This window comes from Uloborus diversus, chromosome 1 (assembly GCF_026930045.1).
Source record: "Uloborus diversus isolate 005 chromosome 1, Udiv.v.3.1, whole genome shotgun sequence".
Classification (NCBI taxonomy): Eukaryota; Metazoa; Arthropoda; class Arachnida; order Araneae; family Uloboridae; genus Uloborus; species Uloborus diversus.
Window position 1 is genome coordinate 4,801,143 of NC_072731.1, and position 21,152 is coordinate 4,822,294.

Sequence of the window (21,152 nt, forward strand, 5' to 3'; positions counted from 1 at the left end):
TTGTTTGTCTTACTTTACTGATGATATTGCCGATACATATTAGTTCCTTAGATTCGAATATATCACAATTAAAAGATAAAGTTTAAATTTCCGGAAATTAAGTGTTAATGCTATGCGTAGAAATGTCTCATTTGTGCACATGGATTAAGCATACTATCACTTCACCAAAAAACAAGAAATTCAAACACATGAAAGCAAACTAAAGTGTAACTCTATCGTGTTAGTAATCGTTAAACTGTTTCATTTACTTCGAAATTACTTGAAACTTCTGAATCAAACATTCACTTATCCGTATCGAACTTCAGTCAAGTCAAAGCATATTTTCCTTCAAAGCAACGTACATTCAAAAAATAATGATAGGAATATGCATAAAAATCGATAAAAAAAGGATATAAAATAGTAGAAAATAACAAATATGTTATCACAGATGAGTCATAAATTTAATCTCGGATCTATAGAAAACGCGAGTTAGAGTAACAAAATGCAAATAGAAAAAAAAAGTGCATATACTAGCACAATTGTTTAGAAACGTAAATGCGAATTGGTGACATTTCATTCGAAATTGTTGTTTCTTTAACAGTGTAGCTACATCTGATTCATAATAAATTTATTGTAATTGTATCCTTAGGCCAAGTAAATATTAAAATTTGAAAACAAATTACCAGAAAATGAGGCTTATAATTAAGTACTTGTTTTGAGAATATAAAAACCAAAACCATTGCAGTTTAAAACAAATATCAGGCCTTCAAATGTGCTTTGAAGGATAAAGGATTAGGGTTTACACAAAAAGTGACGTCTTGGTTAGTTTTTAAATGTGAATATAAAATTTTTGTTTCGAGTGAAAAACTGGTGGCAAACTTCCATTACATGACCTATAACTAGTACACTCATTTTACATTAAACATATATATTTTTTTAATTTCTTCATTATTGCTAGTTTTCTAACATGCATTTCAGCGTCACCTCTGAGACCTTCGATTAGTTTTGAAAATTTTTTCAGATCATTAAAGCGCACCACGGTCATATACTATTAAAAAAAATCTTGACATTTTACTGAACAAGTTACTGGCTTCCAAGTTCCCAGTAACTTTTACCTTAAAATACTATTTTACTGTAAAATTTTACACTAAAATAAACGAGAGTTAAAAAACGCAAAATACCAGCAGCAGGTTCAAACTCGTGATATTCGTATTGGACAGGCGGTCTTGTTAACCACCATATGGGACACCTCGAAACAGGAAAAGTACGGTGTTGTGTGCTTTGCACTGTAAGTCACGTGGTGTATCAGTTGGCGCCTTAGGTCATTGAGATATTTTCTCATTCTCTCAATAGTCTAAGGATGGCGCTGCAATCCTTCATTTTTCTCGGTACAATTTACTGTAATTTTTTCTGTACTGTAAACACTACATTTTACAGTAATTTTTACCATAAAAGATTCATGAATTTTTAACAGTGTAGCAGCTTTTAACATCTTTTGCTTCGCAAAATCATGTGCTACTTTTATAGTTTCGACCGCAAACAATTTTTCAAATTGTTTTTGCAAAGAACGGAAATGAGCTGCGTAAATGTATAATGGGGTTGTTTCCTTCAGTAAAAAGTAGTACTTTTAGTCAATGAAATTGATAGAATAAGCAAAAAAAAAAAAAAAAAATAACATGGATCCAGAAAATTCTTGCATTTTTCCAACAGTTATTTTTTAATTAATTTTTTAAAATGTTCGATTTTTCAAACAAGGCGTGGTCTTGATGACGTCACAAATGATGCTCTTTGGCGCATCTTTGTACCGCGTCTCCACGTTTTGGTAATCAAGAAGAAATGTAAACAATAAAAGCTCACCGATTTCAGCAATTTTTTAAAAAATATTAAACAAAAAATCATTTAAAAATGGTCAGATACTATGTTTTTAAGCACGCTCTTTCAGAAAAAAGTACTTTTAAAATTTTGGAAACGAACCCATTATACAGTTCTCTTGCTTTCTGAAAGAAACATTAAGTTTTAAAGCAAATTCTTATTTTTTTTGTGAATGGAAACATGTTTTTGTGATTCTAGTATTATTTGTCATTTTATTTTACCTACGTACGGTTTTCAAAAGGAGAGCGATTGATAATTTATAATTGAAAAGTTTGTTGAGGCTCTTTTCTGGAAATTCCTTTTACGGAATTAAAAAACAGAATTTTTGTCATAAACATATTCAATGATTACATCCTCCTAAGAAACGTACATACTTAAAATTCAAGATAAATTTGAAATATTAATGAAAAATTATTCTAATCTTATTAAAACTTCAAATACGCAGTTGCATATTATCTATTGAAACAATGAGAGCCGACTTTTATAAAATGCTGAAACAATCTTAGGGGTGATTTCCATTTGTCAAGCTTTTGTGATTCAGCTATTTAAATGAGACATGTTTTAAAATTAAATTAACATATTTTCCTCAGTGTAATCAAAGTTCTTTTGCGAAACTAAAGGCTCATTTCGTTAGTACAAGTCCAAAATGAACAAGAATGAGTTCATTTATTATTGCGTGTTTGTTGTTCGTTTGAACTATAACAAAATTTCGTCTCCGTATTTTTAAAGCTATGATGTAATTCACATAAAAGGCACTTATCGCATTCCATTTAAAATCTAAATTCTGAAACGAATAAGGGTCGCTAGGACACTTATTTGCTTTTTGTATTTGTGCAAATTCTGTATGGGTAAAACTAGAAGAATATTGTTTGCATTGCAACCATGTTTGCTTCTCATTTTACATTCTAATGGACCTTTTAATTTTGTTTCATTACATGATATACAGGGGGTCCGTTTTAGCTTGCAGGACCTTTTTTATCGCAGTTATTAGGCCTAGATGTATATTTACAATTGCAAAAATGTTCAAAATCAGATGTAGAGTTAAGATATTGAAAGTTTGAAGCAAAAGTAAAACTGAGTCAAAAAATACAAAATTAAAATTTATATACTGGCTCTAGATCCCCTAATATTTAGCGAAATAATCTCCATTGAAAACTATTACTGACAAAAAAAACGTGACAGTTGTACGACCAAAATTCAAGGAGATATTCCAGTTCAAAGTTTTAAGGGACCATACAGAAGATGAGATTAGAACTTATCGCCCTTTCAGACGAATGACAGGTCGTCAAAGTAAGAAAAAACAAGGTATTTATATTTTTCATTGCTATTCAAAAATAAATGCAAATGTTATGTCGTGGTACGCAAAAACAAACTTTAAAACCTCAAACAATTTGAAAAACCGCACTCTATGCATACATATTTTTAAAAACCCTTGTTAACCGCTTTATTTTCCAACAAAAAGTGTTATTGACAGCAAGTGAAAAGTGGTTTAAGTCACAAAACGCTGCGTTTCATATCTCAGTAAATATTAGTCATACTGATTTCAAATTTTTTGTGTTGGTATTATTTTTCAATGGAGATTATTTCCCCAACTATTAGTTAAGTGATCTGGAGCCCGTTAAAAAGTTAAATTTTTGACTTATTTTCATTTTCACTTCAAACTTTCAAAATCTTAACTTTGCATCTGATTTTGAACATTTTTGCAATTGAAAGGATACATCTAGGACTAACGGTTGCGAAAAAAAAGGCATTGGAGGTTGAAATGGAACACCGTGTGTTTACTTCGGGGGATGTTTTACATTTAACTGATATTTTAATGTTGTTTAACTTACTCACGTAGTAAAACTGCTGAACTAGGGGTTGAATATGGCAGCTTTTAGTGTGAAATGTTGCAGCAACAGCGGTAGTCCCTTAAGGGGTCAGTGTACCTCAAAAATGATCAAACAATCAAAAAATATTTTATTACTCATTTCAAAACTACAAATTATTCCAAACACAGGGAAAAGTTTCATCGCTTTAGTTTGAACATTTAAAAAGTTATGAGTAGTTTTAGGTCATGCTCGCTATGTGCTCTTATGGAAAAAAAATTTAAATTGCTTTTTCTCTGTGATCTTTTTTTTTTTTTTTTTTTGCGTTTTCATGACATTAGAATCCCTAAGGATTTTTTTCTATTAAAGATACAGCTTTAAAGTAGTACTTTTTGCAGTCAGGATAATATATTTAACAAAACTGTGCATTGGATAAGCATTTTATAAATTACTCAAATGTTTAGAGCATGTTATACCTTTAAAAACAAAATAAAAAAATTATGATTTTTTACATAATTGATCACAGAAAATGTTCCAGTACATATATAAACAAATGAATGCACAGATTTTTACAGATGAATATTGTGATTGCTTAGCAAAAATCGTTTTTTTAATGCGTGCAAAAACAAAAAATCCTTATTGATTTAAAAAACTAAAATTTAGCTAATTTTTTTGAATTTTTAAAAAATGTGGGCAATATTTTAAGATTTTGAAAATAAATTATTGGTTGCGAAATGAGTGTGTATGTTATGGTTTCAAAAAAAAAAACACAATATTCATAAATTTAAAAAAAATGTTCAAAAGGTACTGTGACCCCTTAAATTAGCATTTGGCCTCCTATTACCCCCTGGCACCTGTACGGAAGTGCACCTGGTGCAATGACATTTCACCTTAAACAGCGCCGTATGTAGCTCCTAGTTTTAACAGTGTAGGTGAATTGTTTTATTCATCAAAGAAAGATTAAAACTGTATATAGTTTTTTTTATTCCTTAGGAGTTCTATTTTGCGTTTTAAAAGTTTATTTTTCATATTTGATGGAGCTTTTAATTTTCTTTAACGGTTTATTTTATTTAGAAGAAACTAGACAGAACAAAATAAGGTGAGATTATCAGGTCCTATGTAACTTTGACTAAATATGACGATAACTACTATGGATGCCATTGGTATGATGTCGTCCATTAAAGTATCCTTAGTTTCCAATAACGATTAATATATAATGTCGCCAATTCACTGCCATGGGTAAAAAAGCTGTCAAAAACTTTGTACTAAGCATGTGTGAAAAAAGACAACGTGCATAACAGTACAAATATAAGCATTAAAAAGAGTTTAAAACGGCAAACAGCCCCGTTATTTAACCCGTTCCCTGTAACGCCGAAACACGTATCTGCTGCAATTGGCAAATTTGTGCTTTTTTTAACGTTGTTTTTCTTACTTTATTGTTCGGCACAAAGGTATTTATTTATCTTACTATAACAAGGTTTTTTGAAACGACTAAAATTTTATATTGATATTGTTTCTGATTATTTTTTCCATTTAAATAAATATATATATATATATATATATATATATATTTAATAAATAAAGAATAAAACACAAAACAGTTAAGTATTAAATTTTTTAAACAAAATAATAAATTTGCAGTCATTATAAATTGTTCTAATGAAGTAGTCTTGAAGCGTGAATATTTGTTTTTATATTAACATAGTTTTATTTACTTACTTTCTATAAAAGTCAGTACAATTTTCATCAAAACTTTATTTCGGCGATCAACGTAACCTTCGAAGTGTCCACTTTAAATCTGTGTCTTATCACCGTCTAAAAATCTTTTCATAATGTTAAATACTCGCTCAGTTTTGTCATTAGCATTCACTGGTCGATTAGTTACAGATGATGTCACTCTTTTTTTCAGGTCGGAGCAAATGCTATCGATTTAGATCAAACAAAGTGAGTCATAGAAAATCGGAACTGGAACTGAAGATTCGATACTATCACGATAAATTTGGGACTTATGATCACATTAATTTTTAACAAAATCGTCTTGGAGAACACTGGTAACTAAGATTTAGATGAGTTGCTTGGTTTATGGAACTTTTGGTCTTGTTTCGTCCATTAAATGGTGAAAAAAAAACGTATGACATCGCCGAGCAAGTAGTTATTATGCAACTTTGACCAAACATGACGCCAATGAACAAAATGAGAAATCAGCGCCATGTTTTAAAATGAGTCAAGTGTAGTACCATGGAAAGGTTACCAATTACACTCAGGGACAGCCATTTCGTTGTCTTAAATCTATGACTTGTTTACAACTAACTTTTGGCCTCTGAATCCAAAAATAATCGCAGTTTTTGTCTATCACGGAAACTTTTCGAGCTGCAGGATACCCTCAAAAGTCATACAAATTACGTAAAATAAAGAAAAAAACTTACCAATGCAGTTTTTAATGAACAATTTTATTCATACAAAGGCTATAATAGTTACCGCAAGTAAAATTGTGTATTGATACATATTAAAGTAAAATGTTTCGCTTGTAGCTTTTTCTGGAATATTTAATCTGTGGACATTCTCGCTTGATGCTCCAGCAACAGTCAGCCATCATATACGCATCCAATCTACCTTGATATCGTGTCTCCATGATCTTCAAATCTTGGTGGAATCGCGCACCCTGTTCATCACTAGCTGCACCAAGATTTTTCGGGAAGTTTGCAAGATGGCTTGGTAAAAAATGTAATTTCATGCTCATGAGGGAACCAAGCAGTTGGAAGCTGTCCACAAGTTGTTGGACAATTTCGGCGTAATGCTTTGCTCGTATATTTCCAAGAAAATTTTTAACAATGTTTTTGAATGCTAACCAAGCATCTCTCATCTTTTGAATTTCTAACGTTGATCCAATAAAAGTTTCATCTTTAATAAGCTGTTGAATCTGTGGACCATCAAAAACACCGGTCTATATCTTTTCAAATGACAGGCTAGGAAATGCGGAAATGAGATATTTATAAGAATAACAGTGTGTCCTATGATCCATGCAGGCGCGGATCTGCGTACCCGCAGTGTGTGTGTGTGTGGGGGGGGGGGAACCTAATAGATCTCAGCGGTCCAAGAAATTGACAAAAAAGTTGAACCAAAAAGTAGCACTAATACTTATTAACGTTGAAAATATACACTGCTGGCCTCTGGGGAGGGTCCCTAAAGATTTTGTTAGAGGGGAGCCCAAAATTAAGAGATTCGGGCCTCGATCCATTATAAAACAATTGAAATACCAAACTCAACAGAAATTATTTTTCAAGTTGTTCCGCAGTGTTATCTATGTTTACCATACTGTTATGTTTATAGTCAAATATCTAAAAAAAAAAAAAAAAAAAAAAACACTATTTATTTAGAAAGTAGGGTAACGGCACCTTTAACAGACAAGGGTCCAGTAATAGACAGCCATTAGTTCGGATTTAAATAATAAGCCTTTTAGGTGGGTAAGACTGATGTTGCTGCGACTCATGAATACGGTGCAACCATCTAGTGTCATCAGAGTGAATGTTATGAGCCAGTTGGTATTTACAAGACAGTATTGGAAGGTTATGAACAACCACCAAGAGATCAGCTGGTGTTTCATGTTCATTTGAATTCAATAAGGCTTTAGTTCTAAAAATAAAGAACTTTTGCACTCTTTGAAGAGAAAAAGGGAATTTCGTCCATTACTAATCCTTTCTCTATCCTATCTGTTACTAGGTATCCTCAGATTTTTCGGTGTCTGTTACTGGGGGTCGGACTTTTTTTCGAAATTGAGCAAATAAAAATAGAATTAACTGATTCGGAGGCTCCAAAAGCAGCCAAACGTTGGATGAGATGTAGTTGCATGAGAGAAAAATAGTTCAAAAAGTCTAAATACATTAAAAGGCTCAGAAAATTGAGTTAACCTGAGAACGATGTCATTAGCATGTCTGTTAATTTTGTTGTTAGCCAATTCTTCTACCCCGCGTACATAAATACAGGCACCCACTCTTTTAAGTCATTTAGAGCATCTATTAATTAAATAGGCGTAAGCGGAAGTAGTGTGATGTTCATGTCAGATTTTTTTCTTTAAGTTTTTTCAACGGAGAAAAATAAAAGGGACGCTTTTTTTTAAAACCCAAAAGTGAGATCAACAAACGATTTGTTTTATTTTATTTATTTATTTTAATTACTTTTATTGATGAAATGTACTTTTTTTAAATGTGTTTTTATTGAGCAATCGCGATTGCTTATTGCTTTCACTTGACTGTTTTTGGCGTGCTATCATTTTATTTTCCCACCGCCAACCTCCACACCAACACCGTCGACCGGCTCCTCACGATGCTGCTGTTAAAGCGAAAGCCGTCTCCAGGTTGCATCCATGTCCTACCCACACGCGCATACATACACAACTACACAAACACATACACACATACACACAAACACATATACACACGCACATACAGACACCTACGCATACGCACACACAAAAACATACACACACATTCATGCGTGCACACAGACACAAACACATATGCCTACACACACATACACCCCCCCCCACACACACATTCATACAAACAACTACCCACACACTTATGCCAACACACAAACACAAACACACATGCCTACACACATACACCCCTACACACAAACACACATACCCCCACGCACAAACACACATACCCCCACGCACAAACACACATACCCCCACGCACAAACACACACGCCTACATACACACACTCGTGATTGTGAAAATCATAATTTGAATTCAAGATGCCAAAATTCAAATTAATTTTTTTTCGTTTTTTTTTCCAAACGATTAAGCAACTTTTTATTAAAAAAATGTGTCAGCTGCATTGCTTAAAAGGTGCTAATATTTTTTTTTAATACGTATTTACTTCATAAAATGAGGGAGACATATTTTGTCTTCAGAAATCAACTTAAAATGGCAAATGGGTTCACATAATTTGTAGCCTTAGCTAATTTAGAATTCATTGATATGATGCTAGAAAGTCGATGTTGGTATACGGGAAATTAGGCTCGTTTAGTTCTGGGTCGAACTTCTTTTTCAAGTTATTTTCCTTTTATTACTAGTAGCATCTGCCACAGTGACCAACTTTCTGCATTTACTCATTTCAAATTGCTAGTCAAAGGTTCTATAATCTACAACTCATATTAATGGAAAACACATTAAAACATTCAACTCAGAGATGCCTTGGTTTGATTAAACAACCTGTTTCAGCAATTACCAAAACCAGCAAACAGCATTGAATCGAACTCGGGAAATAAAATTTTTACTGGTTGTTAAAATCGTCAATATGCTTAGTTTTGGAAAAAGTATTTCTTTTGACCTTGCTGTTCCCATAATGTGAAAAATTATTGAACCAGCGCAGTAAAGCTAAAATTGCAAAGAAAATTGTTTGCACACGGATGAAATCGTTATGTAATTTAACGATACGTGATGTGTTTTATGATTTTCTTCTTTTCACCTACCAGGCATCAGGAATCAAGCTGCGCAAATAGAAAAATTGCTTTAAAATTTCATTTTACAGCTTTTAATGCCTTCGGTGAATATAAAACAGAATCGATCACAGACGTTTCTGAATATATATTTATTCGGCAGTTACGATGTCTGAAAACAGTATGTTATTAAAGTTTCTAATTGTTGCTTTCTCAGTTGTACTGACTTGCCAGGCGAGCAAGGTGAAAGAGAAAGTCAAAGAAGCTTCACTTATACCGCTTTTTGCAGACGGCGGTTGCAATGATTTTGCAAAGGTAAGACATTTAAGTTCGTCTACATAGATGTAGGTCTATTGTAATGAAGTCAAATCTATTTTGTTTGAAAGCTTTTTTTCTTACGAGACATATTACTTACGAGAAAGAATTTTTCAAAGCTCTTGTCGTGTTATTTCCTCCTGTCATCAAGCAACGTCCATTTTTTAATAAATAATGTATCATTCAAAAATGTGATTTGTTAAGCACTGTAAAATTTCTGCTAAAAGTCCATAACCTTCCTGAATTCATCCTTAAATCTTTCTAAATGTTACAAAAATAGAGGAGGGGGGCCCAAAGGGGATGGGTTTTCGAAGAACGCCCTAAAATTGTAGTTTTTGGATTTTTATTGCAACGATTTCGGTTTTATTTCGTAGCAGGGTTCTTGAACTTCAAAATAAAAAGTGATTTTTGTGTGATTTCAAACTCAATATTTATTTATTATCAAACTTTGCAAACATTTTAAAAACTCGCTTTGCCTTACCAGGAAGCCTAAAGCAGGTAAGTTTAACTATTTGTGATTTGGCACATTAGTCAATCAAATATGAAGTTATAAATGATTAAAATAATTGACTAGCTACCTGCCATTATAAAAAAATATAAAATAAGTCGTACTTATCAAGCTTAATGTCAGCACATTTGTTTATAAAACATAAAGAATAAAACTGATTAAATTAATAAACTAATTTATTCAGTTATAGACTAATTTAGTCATACTTATCCTATTGAAATAGTGAATCTAAGTCAGCACACAAGTCAAGATATTATAAATAAATATATGATTAAATTCTATACCCGCTTTGACCGAAGGTACGTTTTTTATTTAATAATTCTAACCTTAAATTTAAAAAAGAAAAAAACGAAGTTACTATCGTAGTTTGTAGGTGGATGGTGTCACAATAACGTAATATTATTGACAATCAAAAAAAAAAAAAACTTTTCTTCGACTGATCACAAGTTACAAAACTTCATTTTTTTTAGAAATGTATCATTTTTGTTAATTTTAAGCCTGGTTGCGCCATGCCGTTTCACTGCTGCTTCGCTGGGGCTGATTAAAAACTCGGAGGTGTTCAGGTAAACACGTTATACGTATACATCGCCGCTTACACACAATGGAAGGGGGAGACATACGAAGGTCTACCCGCTTTGGACCACCCTCCTCTAACTCCTATTAAAGCCAGTCATATTTCTGGAACTTTCAGAGAAAATTTAAGTAGGCTTTAAGTAGCAATTTGGCACATGGCTGATATGCCAAGAAAGCTACAAAAGCATTATCGCAACTAGGGCCAACGCTAAGAGAGAAATGCAAGTACCAAGTATCTACACTTGCAGCTTGCAATTCTTGCAAAGCTGCGAAGTCCAAAGACGAGCTTTTCGAGAACGAGACTTTGAGCTGCGAATTCGCGCTCATTGGGAGCTAAGTCAATCTGGTTAGGCCGTATTCGCTATAAGTCGAGACGCTTAATAAATACTTTCAGTTAATCTTTAAACCGATAGCTAAAAGTATTTTTCCTAACAGTGAGAATTCTGCATTTGTGCAATTTGGAGCAATTTAGAAACTTTTTGACAAAGACACTTAATTTTCACAGGAAGTTGTTGAAAACCTGTGAAATTCCAAAATGTTCCACGGAAATTACCAGTAACGTTTCGAATTTTTTTTACAGTGAGCATAAATGCTTTTTCTTATTGTTTAATTTTTTTTAAAAGAAGTATTAGAGTTATTTAGACATCAGTAAATGACTCTTGCGAAAATTCCTCCGAGTCTCTTACATTCATGCGCTGCAATCTTTTAAACACAAATTTAAATAATGTTTAAGAATGCTAAGTTACAAAAAAAAAAAAAATCAAACATTAAACTTAATTTTTTTTTCATAACTCACGTGGGGGACACTCGAATTAAAAAAAAAAGTGTACCGATTTTCTATTCTTTTAGTTGTGACTCCGGATAGAGCTTGTCTTTATAATTAACAACCCATTTTCCACAGTTTAGTTCTTGATTCTAATTTAATTCAATTGATATTTTCTATAAAGTATGTAAGTTTCTCTCGAAAGATAGTTGGTTCTACACATTATGTCTCTTTTGCAGTGAATTGCATAGAAGCTTTTTTGTTTTAATTTCTTTAATGGATGTCTTTACTGCCTTTTCTAGGGAAGCAATTATTTTTTTTCAATTTCATCTTTTATAATGTTGATTATATTTGGGCTTGGAGTGAATCGTTAAGTCAGCAAAATCTTTGGCATGCTAAACTGTGTGAGTTTCGTTCTTACGCATTGTATCTATGCCTCAGAGCCAGACTGACGTAAGTCACATAATCGCTACTTTACAGGAAATAGGGAAAATGTTTGTCTGGCGCATGCAAAGGATGGAATTCGCGCTCTTTTAACACTGGTAAATAATTATTAAGTACCTGTTATTTATTTTTTTAGAATTACGCGTGAAACATGAATTTATGGTAAGTTTAAATTGTTGTAAAATATTGTACAGCGGTAAAATCTTTAAAAGAATGCATACAATTAAAAATATTCTTATCGTTTTTAGAATTCTTATTGCAAAAATATTTGAATCAATATGAAAACAAAGTATACTTATTTTGAAACGAACGTACTTTAACTGCACACGGACTTCAGCTAATTGCAGCCATCTTCGAAGCCTTGTTGTCACTCAAAAAACTAAAATACAGGAGAAATATTCTTAGATACATATTTTTTAAACTGCAATGAGCAAACTCCGTAGTTTATCTAATGTATTATTTCTCAAGTCTGTCTTCCTGTCTGTGTTTGCGAGACTTTCCTTATTCTTTTATCAGATTCCATGATTTACCCATCATTTTAAATCTTGGCGAAAAATACACTCACAACCAAAAAATACCGTTTCTCTTAAATTTGAGGATTTAAACCATCTAAGAGGTCCTTTATGAATGCGTCGATTTTCGACAGATATCAAATCGAAGCTTGGATTTTCAAAAGAGATGTAGAACTTTCGGATTTCAACCAAATAGTCTCTGGATCGAGTCTGTTCGGTAGCCTGTTTTTAGAGCATATTAAAATAAGAATTTTGCTTTTAACTTCTGGAATTAAAATGAATATAGTTGGAATTCACTTTGTTTTTTTTTCTTCTTGGTGCAGCCTGCAATTCTTCTACAGCAAAATTAATTAAACATATTAAATTATGACAGACTATGCATTTTTAAGTCATTATCGGTTGCCTGAGTTATTGAGTCCGGTTATTTTCTATTTAGCACATTTGTGAGTTTTTACATTGGTTGTTTTTGCGTGGTGTTTTTATTACAGAGCTATAAAACTTTGAGTGGGAATGTTTCGAGCAGGCAGCTAGCATCATTTCAAGCAAGAATTTTTTTTTTTATGATGTAATTTGTCCTTCTTTAAATGGAATGGTCCCTATACTCCTTGGTTTAATTGTAACTGAGAGAAAACGGTTCGTAAAATAAAGTGCTGCAAAAGTAGGTATCTTCAAATCCGTTTTTTTGTTTTGCAAACGTGTTTTTCTAACTTCTTTCATCAGAATAAATAATGTATACAACCTGTGACAGAGAGTTTCAAAATGGTCCTCAATAGCCGCGTTCACAACAAACTTTTCGACCCGGTAAATCCCCACTTTGGCTCCGCAAAAAACCGATTGAAAAATTCCCCCGTTTCCATGTAAAAAGAGGTTCTCCCATTATACCAGAGAAAGCGGTTTTTACCCAGCATCCTTAGCGGCTAGTAGACGAACTTGTTTCGCGTAATGCATTCCGGGTAAAAACACCACTTTCACTCCAGAAGCTAGCAGGAGTAGAAAGATTCCACATCGAACCGGCTAATAACCGGAATGCGGTGAAAAGCAGATTTTTTCCGGGGTCGAAAGTGTCCATGGAAACGGCCCTCAAAAGCAGAAAAGATACTCATATCTTTTTAAAGCGACAAATATGGAATTCCCCCTCCCCCCCTCTCTTGTTCAAATTAATTCAATACCTGAAAAAGAAGCTTTTTTGAACTCCCGTAGAATACCATTTATCTTATTAAGGAGGTATTTGCACTCCAGCAATTCCATTAGTAATCAATAGGGCACTTTCACCATCATGTTTTGTTCATTTCGTGATATTTTATGGCTACGACGGTTACAAAGTATTTGGAAAAAAAATCATCAGAGAACCTGTTAAGGGTTGAGGAATGGGAACAAATAACAAATAAGTATTAGTTTAAGTAACTTGAATATTTTTGGGTATTCCAACTGCATTTAATTAATTTTCAACATTAAAATTTGATTATTAATTTTATACTATTATCCCTCAAAGGCATCATTACTACAGATAGAAGTTGTAATTTCATTCAGCGTAATTAATTATACACTGTATTAATACATACTTACTGTATTCTTAGGTCGTATTCGACACTGGAGCTGAAATGCATCTTGGAAATATTTTAGCTTTTACGTCCACACTTCCTGTTCCAACTGTAACGTATGATTTCAAAGATAAGTGTGAAACCGTCGCTGTTATCTTTTTCGGAGTTCCCACAAACTTTTTTGGTAATGTATTTCAATTATAATTAAAAAAGTAAAATAATGGTTATGACACAAAATATTTTTTTCTTTTTTAAGATAAGGAAATACTCCTTAATTATTATTATTTTATTTTATTTTAAGTATGAAATTTATGTTTTAGGAGAGAAATATATAGATAAAGATACTAAAACAGTGATCATTTCCATAAAAAACGACTTTCTAGCTAAGGATGAGATAAAAAATGGGAATAAAAGATAATGTGTGAACTGTTTTGATTTTTTTAAACTTTCAGTTACTTTGACATTTTGAGCCAAAAAAAAAAAAAAAGATTTAAAGACATTCAAATGCAATATTTAAAGCATTTAAATTGATCTATCTCTCCATCCTTACATTTTTTACGACGTTAAATCTTTATTCAAGATACACAGCTTGAAATTAACGTTTGACTAAATTTTTAAGGCGTATTTTCAATTTTCACATTATTAAATACGTTTGCAGGGGTGTTAAAAATATCCCGTGGAGGGGCCGAAAAAGAAATTTGCATAATCGAATGACCTAATATCGAGGGATTAAAAATAAACGAATGATCAACTATGTTAATTTTTTTAATGATCGGCAATCCAGAAATTGTTTGGAATTTTCCTTATAAAAATTAATGGTCATCGAAAGAGCCTTTGCAATAATATGTATTATATGCAATATACCTACAGCCCGGTTATTCCATCCACAGACTGCTGTTTCGTCCTTGTTAGGGACTCATCAGTCTGGAATAGGGAATAACCGAGTTGGAGGCAGCTGTCATCTCGTTGAATCTAAGAGTGCTAACAAACTGGTATATAAAGTAAATTTATCCTCACCATGAAGAGTCCGCAGAAATGGTGCGGTTCAACTCGTAAATTGAATCTGCCTCCAGCTCAGTTTTTCAATATTCCAGACTGAGCAGTCCCTAACAAGGATAAAATTGCAATCTCTTGATAGGATAACCGGGCTGTCGGTAATTGCACGTTGTTCTACCTGAGCCCTGGCTAAGGGGTGGTAGCTTACTGATAAATACCCTGGCTTTACCTTCAAGTTTACGATTAGAACCGCCCCGTGTCTGCGGACTCTCGCTGATGAGACAAATTTAGTTCATCACCAGTGTGTTCGAACTCTCAGTTTAAAAGAGATGACATCTGCCTTCAGCTCGGTTATTCCCTTTTGCAGACTGATGAGTCCATAACAAGAACGAAGCTGCAGTTTCTGAAATCAATCAAAATGTTTTTTCTTTCGTTTGTCAAATACTAGCTTTTAACAATAATATAAAGTTTTGAAATGAAAATTGTGCTTGCCAGAAGCCATCGGTAGTTTAATAATGGGAAAAAAATAAATAAGTAGGAATCAGAAGAGCATATTAATGCTTGTTTTCGGACGCATTAAGTATTGTACCTCTTATACATGTTATTGAAATATAAAGTACTCAATTCCAAGGTCAATTCAATTCGAGTTCACCAAATTTAGCGAGTTTCGGTAAGAATTGCAAGAAATTCCCACGCTTTGCATATGGGATGTCAAACCACATGCTGACGATGAAGTCACGAGGTATTTTCAAATTTTTTGAACTCAGCAACAATTTGAAAAATTTCAACAGATTTTGATACTTTATATCTCGATTATGGAGACACAAGTGCAAATAGTTTATACATCAAGAAAACAAAATTTCAATGCTCTTTTTATTGCAAAATTTGTGCGTTTCTCTGGTTCACATTGTATTTACTGGTCAATCTACCGTAACAGTTTTGTTGCCTTTTTGTGCAGATCTTGACGCCCTGCTTGGTGGTGCTTTTGCGCATTGGGAGATCGTCAATATTCCCTCCAAAGTTTTAAAAGAAGGTTTTAATGGTCAATCTGGAGATGAATTAGCATCATATGTTCCACCGATTCACCCAACAAGTAAGTAAGAGTTGCTATTTTGTAAGTAAGAGTTTAATGTTGCTGTTGTCACAAATCCTCTAATCTGAACCCAATAAAGCTTGACCACCAAAGGAAGGCGGATGACCTTGAAGCGAAACATCATTGTATCATTTCTAATAGGTAGATCCTGACAGAAAGCAGCGAATAGTGAGAGGTATGGTATCGCTTATCAAAATCTTATCTATTCCAAAATAATAACAAACAACCTATTACAAATGATGTTTTTGCTTCAAGGTCATCTGCCTCCTTTTCGTGGTCAAGCTATACCAACCTGGAGAAGATCTTCTAGCTCAGTGTACACAACCTTTTTTTGCTAGAGGGCCGCTCCTTATATTAAAATCATTCTAGGGGGCAGAACACAAATAAAATTTCAAAATATTTAAGTATTCTCTAAATAACATGGAGAAATATCGAAAAGGAAAGAAAATGACAAAGCAAAAATTGTCTTGATGCTTATTTTATTAAATGCAGCTTATTTTCAGAAACCAATTTCTGAATATTTGACTTCTAATTTATGACATTGTTACTAATCGTGCTTTCCGATTTGTGACATTGAACAAAAGAACGGGCCATACGGATCAGCTTCGCGGGCTGGATGTTGCCCGCGGGACGTAGGTTGGGTAGCACTGCTGCAGCTTGTGGTGACTAGTGCTTGATGGTTACTAGTGCTAGACTTATGTCAATCGCGGTCACAAATATCTGCGAATTCCCATTCAAAATCAATATCAGTGGGAGTGTTGGGTTAAGGATTTGCTTGTGTCCTAGTCTAGATAAAGAAAACTGAGCTGTCTTCAGAGCCTCATCCAACTGGTGAAATCCCTTGTAGTGATAGGTACGGGGAACTATGGAATGCAGTGTAGTGTAAACGGAAGCAGGAGGAATTCCATGACAACAAGAAAGAAAACGGCAGGAAGGGGATGTGTTGTCAGGTAAACACTCGAACATCAAAGACAGCCCGATATAAGCTCAGGCAAAGCTGAGCAGGAGCAGCGAATTCTGCAATTTACTTTCAATAGTTAATTTGAGAGAAAAAATGTTTTAAGACAAATATTCACAAAAAAAAAAAAAAAAAAAAAGAAATTGACATCTTGAATTTAAATTATGTTTTTTTGCAATCACGAGTGTGTGTGTATGTAGGCGTGTGTGTTTGTGTATGGGGAGGGGGTATTTTTGTGTGGGGGGGTATGTATATGTGTGTGTAGGCATGTGTGTTTGTGTGGGGGGTATGTGTATGTGTGGGTAGTTGTGTGTACGTCTAGGTGTGTATATGTGTATGTGTAGGCGTCTGTATGTATGTGTGTGTGTAAGTGTAGGCAAGTAAGTGACGCAACCTGGAGACGCTTTTCGCTATAGGAGCAGCATGGTGAGGCGGCCAACCGGCCAATCGTGTTGCTGGCAGAGGGAGGCGGGGGAAAAATAAAATCATAGGACATCAAACCAGTCAAGTGGGAACAATAAGCAATCGTGATTGCTCAAAAAAAAAAAAAAAAAAATTAAATAGTATTTGTAAGTTGGAAACTGAAGAATTTCAGTGAGAATTGAAGAAAATGGACCGATAATTAGGTTATTAATTTGTGCTATGGAAGATTTTTGCCTACGATATCGCGGATTATCGTTGGTCGAGAAGAAATTATTTTTTTTATCGCAAGATAAGCCATCTAGTTAAGTAAACGGGACAGAACCGATTTCCTATGTATATAGGCACTACAAAAGAATTTGGTTCCTTTTCAAAAGATAACCTTTCTGTCCACATTGAGAGGGAAAGAAAGCTTCTTTTGTAAATGCTCTATATAAAAAAGAATAGCTTCGAGAAATTTCGTTGAAGCATTTGCGCCATCTTGACAATAGACCCAAAACACTACCAAATGCAGACAGAAATGGATCGAGTCTGTGAAAACGCAGAGTTATCGGCAGGGCCGCGCAGTCCCTATGTGCGAGGTCGTGCGGCGCACGACGGCGCCAGAGTCAAAAAGGCGCCAAGCTTTACCAATCAAAAATGCTCCAAATGGAGAAAATCTCTCTTACCAAAAGAAATAAAACTGAACTTTTCATGAAATCTAGAGCCTGATCAAACCAAAGTGATGTACAGGCCCTTGCAGAATTTGGTGCCTCGCTCACAAGAAAATCTCTACATTTTTCATGTGGAAGTTTCCAAGAAAGGGAAGAAGAAAGTTACCCTATTTTGTTATCCCTAAAATTGTGGTGCCCAGGTCCATGAACCTGCCGGACAGTGCGTTTAATACGCCTAGATTATATTCAATTGTGGCGGTGAAATTACACTGCTCGAAACAAGGAATCTTCTCGTTGCCTATCCAAAAGGAAAAATTAATGCTTTGCTGTGCCTAAATATGCTATTTCAAAAGCGCGATCTAAGCGCAGTCTTTTAACACATGATGCTAATTATTGCATACATTAGCCATTTTCTTCTTAATGTGGGCCGTGAATGCTCTTTCGGTTTGTCTATAGTACACAAGTCTGAGTGAGCATAATGAGGCACAAGAAATTTTCTTTTCCCCATTTTGGTTCTTGAGATGATTATGTTGTATTGTAATTTGTGAAATATGTCCTTTTTTATTTCAAACTATTGTTCGTGGTTAATTCGATTATCATACATGGAAAAATACTATAAGCTCATTTGCATATCTTCGCCTCAGAGCAACAATAAGACATCTATTTTGTATTAAGTTACCGCCCCTAAGCCAAGGCAAAGGCAGAAATACTTAAAATACACCACCAGCTCAGTTGTTCCATCCGAGGACTGCAGTTTCGTGTTATTTAGCACTCATTAGCCCGGAAAGTGACTGAGCTGGAGGCGAAAAACCTCTTAAGGGAGCCAAGAGAGCCAAACAAACTGGTAGCTAATGCAGAATTAGCAAACCAGATGAGCGACCGCAGCAATGGTGCGGTTCAACTCAAAGATTGATGGCAATGCTAAGGTATTTTGTAGTAAGTTACCGCCCTAAAGCAAGGGCTAAGGCAGAAATACTTAAAATACACAGCCAGCTCAGTTATTCCATCCGAGGACTGCAGTTTCGTGCTTTTTAGCACTGGAATCACATGAGCTGGATGCTAAAAATCTCTTAAGGGAGCCAAGAGAGCCAAACAAACTGGTAGCTAATGCAGAATTAGCAAACCAGATGAGCGACCGCAGCAATGGTGCGGTTCAACTCAAAGATTGATGGCAAAGCTAAGGTATTCTGTAGTGTAGAATTAGCACACCAGATAAGAGACCGCACCATTGCTGCGGTCTCTCATCTGTTGTGCTAATTCTACATGATACCAGTTTGTTTGGCTTTCTTGACTCCCTTAAGAGGTTTTTCGCCTCCAGCTCATGTGATTCCTATTCCGGGCTGATGAGTGCTAAATAGCACGAAGCTGCAGTCCTCGGATGGAATAACTGAGCTGGTGGTTATTTTAAGAATAAGACATCTATCCCAGGCGACGATTTATTTTACTTGTGCGTAATATTTGTATATTGTAGACATCAATTTTGGTTAACTTTTTAGTTCCAAAAAGTAGCGACTTAACCATAATGTCTCGATTCTCTCCCCCTCTCTTTTTTCTCTAATTATTTGCGCATTGAAAGAACTATGGACAATGAATTTGTTTCAGATATCATATTTAATGCCTTTTTAATGATTCCGTATCTAAGAAATATTGGTTTCACCGGAAAGGATTTCAATTGCAGATTCTAAGGTGGAATACCCTCTATACTTCAGTTTAGAAGTATAACAAGTACCTTGGTGTCATGTTTTAACAAGTTTGGCATTCAAGTTTGATTAATTATTCAGTAACTACAGATTAGAGAGATATTTAGAGCGGCGTTAACTTTGATATTTAAAACATTTTATTTTTCCAAAATGCATTAGCATATCAAAGGAGCTACTGAACTAGAAATAACTTTAAGATATGAAGTAAAAATATACACGGTAATCCAAAATTTAATACACATTTTTTTTTAAATAAATTAAATGCCTAACTTTTTTTCCCACGTCATATTTGTCTAAAAAACCTCATTCCAGGTGTGAACTATATTTTCGCCGGACACCACTGCATAAAGGTGCTCAAAAGACATTTGCACGACGGCGCCGATCAGGCTCGGCGTGGGCCTGGTTATCGGGCATGCACGCATAACAGTTTTTTCCATAACGGCTTTTGTCTTTTTGTAATTCCAGATTGTGGAGTTTTCAAGATTTTCTTTGCCGTATGTTTTTTGACAAAGCCGAAACTTTCCACTTTTTGTCTTGAAGATACAAAAATCAAAAATAACGTTTCAATACAGAATTTACCATTAACTATATATTTTTTTTCTCTTTACGTACTTTAATTTTAAAGTTAAATTTCCAATCTGTTCATTTTGAAAAAACGTAATTTTTCCAAACTCTTTCACTTTGCCTCCCGTTCCCTACTACCAAATAACTAACTAAGAGCAGTTCCATAGACTCATCTCAAACAATAAGTAATGCTGTAATGCTTACTAACATCCCCCCTCCAATTTAAGGCTAGATAACATTATCTTTATATTTAAAATTCGATTAAGTAAGTTGATTTTCATCAACTTGTAGCAATCATACATACCAATATTTGTTTTCCTAAAGTTTATATTTTGCTCTTCAAACTGTTTGAACTTACAGTTCTTCTCTATTTCAGATGACCACCGTTACACCTTTTTTGTCTACTGTCAGAAAGAATACATCAATCCGAAAGACCAAACGCATATGGACTTCTTGCTCAGCAGAACAGCCTTCCAAGTAAAAGACAGAGCAAAAGAGCTTCATCTTGGAGAGCCGGTGGCTTGTAACTTTGCCAATTTGGGAGTAGTCGCTGGAGGACCGGATTTGTCCAACATAGCGAATCGAAAATGAGCTCTCTAAAAGACAATACTGACAATGAATCTCAAAGAACAATGAAGTCTTGTTACATTTGTTTAGAAGTTATCACTCATTAAATGTATACTAAAAGAAACTTTTTATGTTGTTTTCTTTCTTTCTAAGATAACGGAGCTATTTTCCTATAGGGGTTTTCAGTTAAGGAATTTGCGTTGTGAGTGCACCTATATATTGGATCAAGAGCCAAGAATAAAATAAAAATTAATTTCAATTTTTGGCATCTTGAATTCAAATTATGTTTTTCGCAATCACGAGCGTGTGTCTACGTATGCGCGTGTGTGTTTGTGTAGACGCATGTGTGTGCATGTTGTGTACGCAGTGCTGTATGTAGGCGTTCGTGTGTGTGTGTGTTTGTGTGTGTATGTGTGTGCGCGTGTAGGTATGTGAGTTTG

The 21,152-nt window shown here is 34.2% G+C and overlaps 1 protein-coding gene across 1 annotated transcript; it reads left to right on the forward strand.

The window, feature by feature from the left end:
- The first annotated feature begins 9,256 nt into the window (after positions 1-9,256).
- Positions 9,257-20,809, forward strand: LOC129234399 (uncharacterized). The gene is made up of 4 exons (XM_054868395.1): positions 9,257-9,420; positions 13,798-13,945; positions 15,716-15,850; positions 20,522-20,809. Exons 1-4 carry the CDS (start codon positions 9,274-9,276, stop codon positions 20,734-20,736), a joined length of 645 nt encoding a protein of 214 aa, XP_054724370.1. The 5' UTR covers positions 9,257-9,273; the 3' UTR covers positions 20,737-20,809.
- The last annotated feature ends 343 nt before the right edge of the window (positions 20,810-21,152 follow it).

Excerpts from the sequence above, each read along its gene's own strand:
- LOC129234399 (XM_054868395.1), top strand. The coding sequence starts at position 9,274 with ATGTCTGAAAACAGTATGTTATTAAAGTTTCTAATTGTTGCTTTCTCA. Across the intron at positions 13,946-15,715 it reads AGTTCCCACAAACTTTTTTG|ATCTTGACGCCCTGCTTGGT; the intron begins GTAATGTATTTC and ends CTTTTTGTGCAG. Across the intron at positions 15,851-20,521 it reads TCCACCGATTCACCCAACAA|ATGACCACCGTTACACCTTT; the intron begins GTAAGTAAGAGT and ends TCTCTATTTCAG.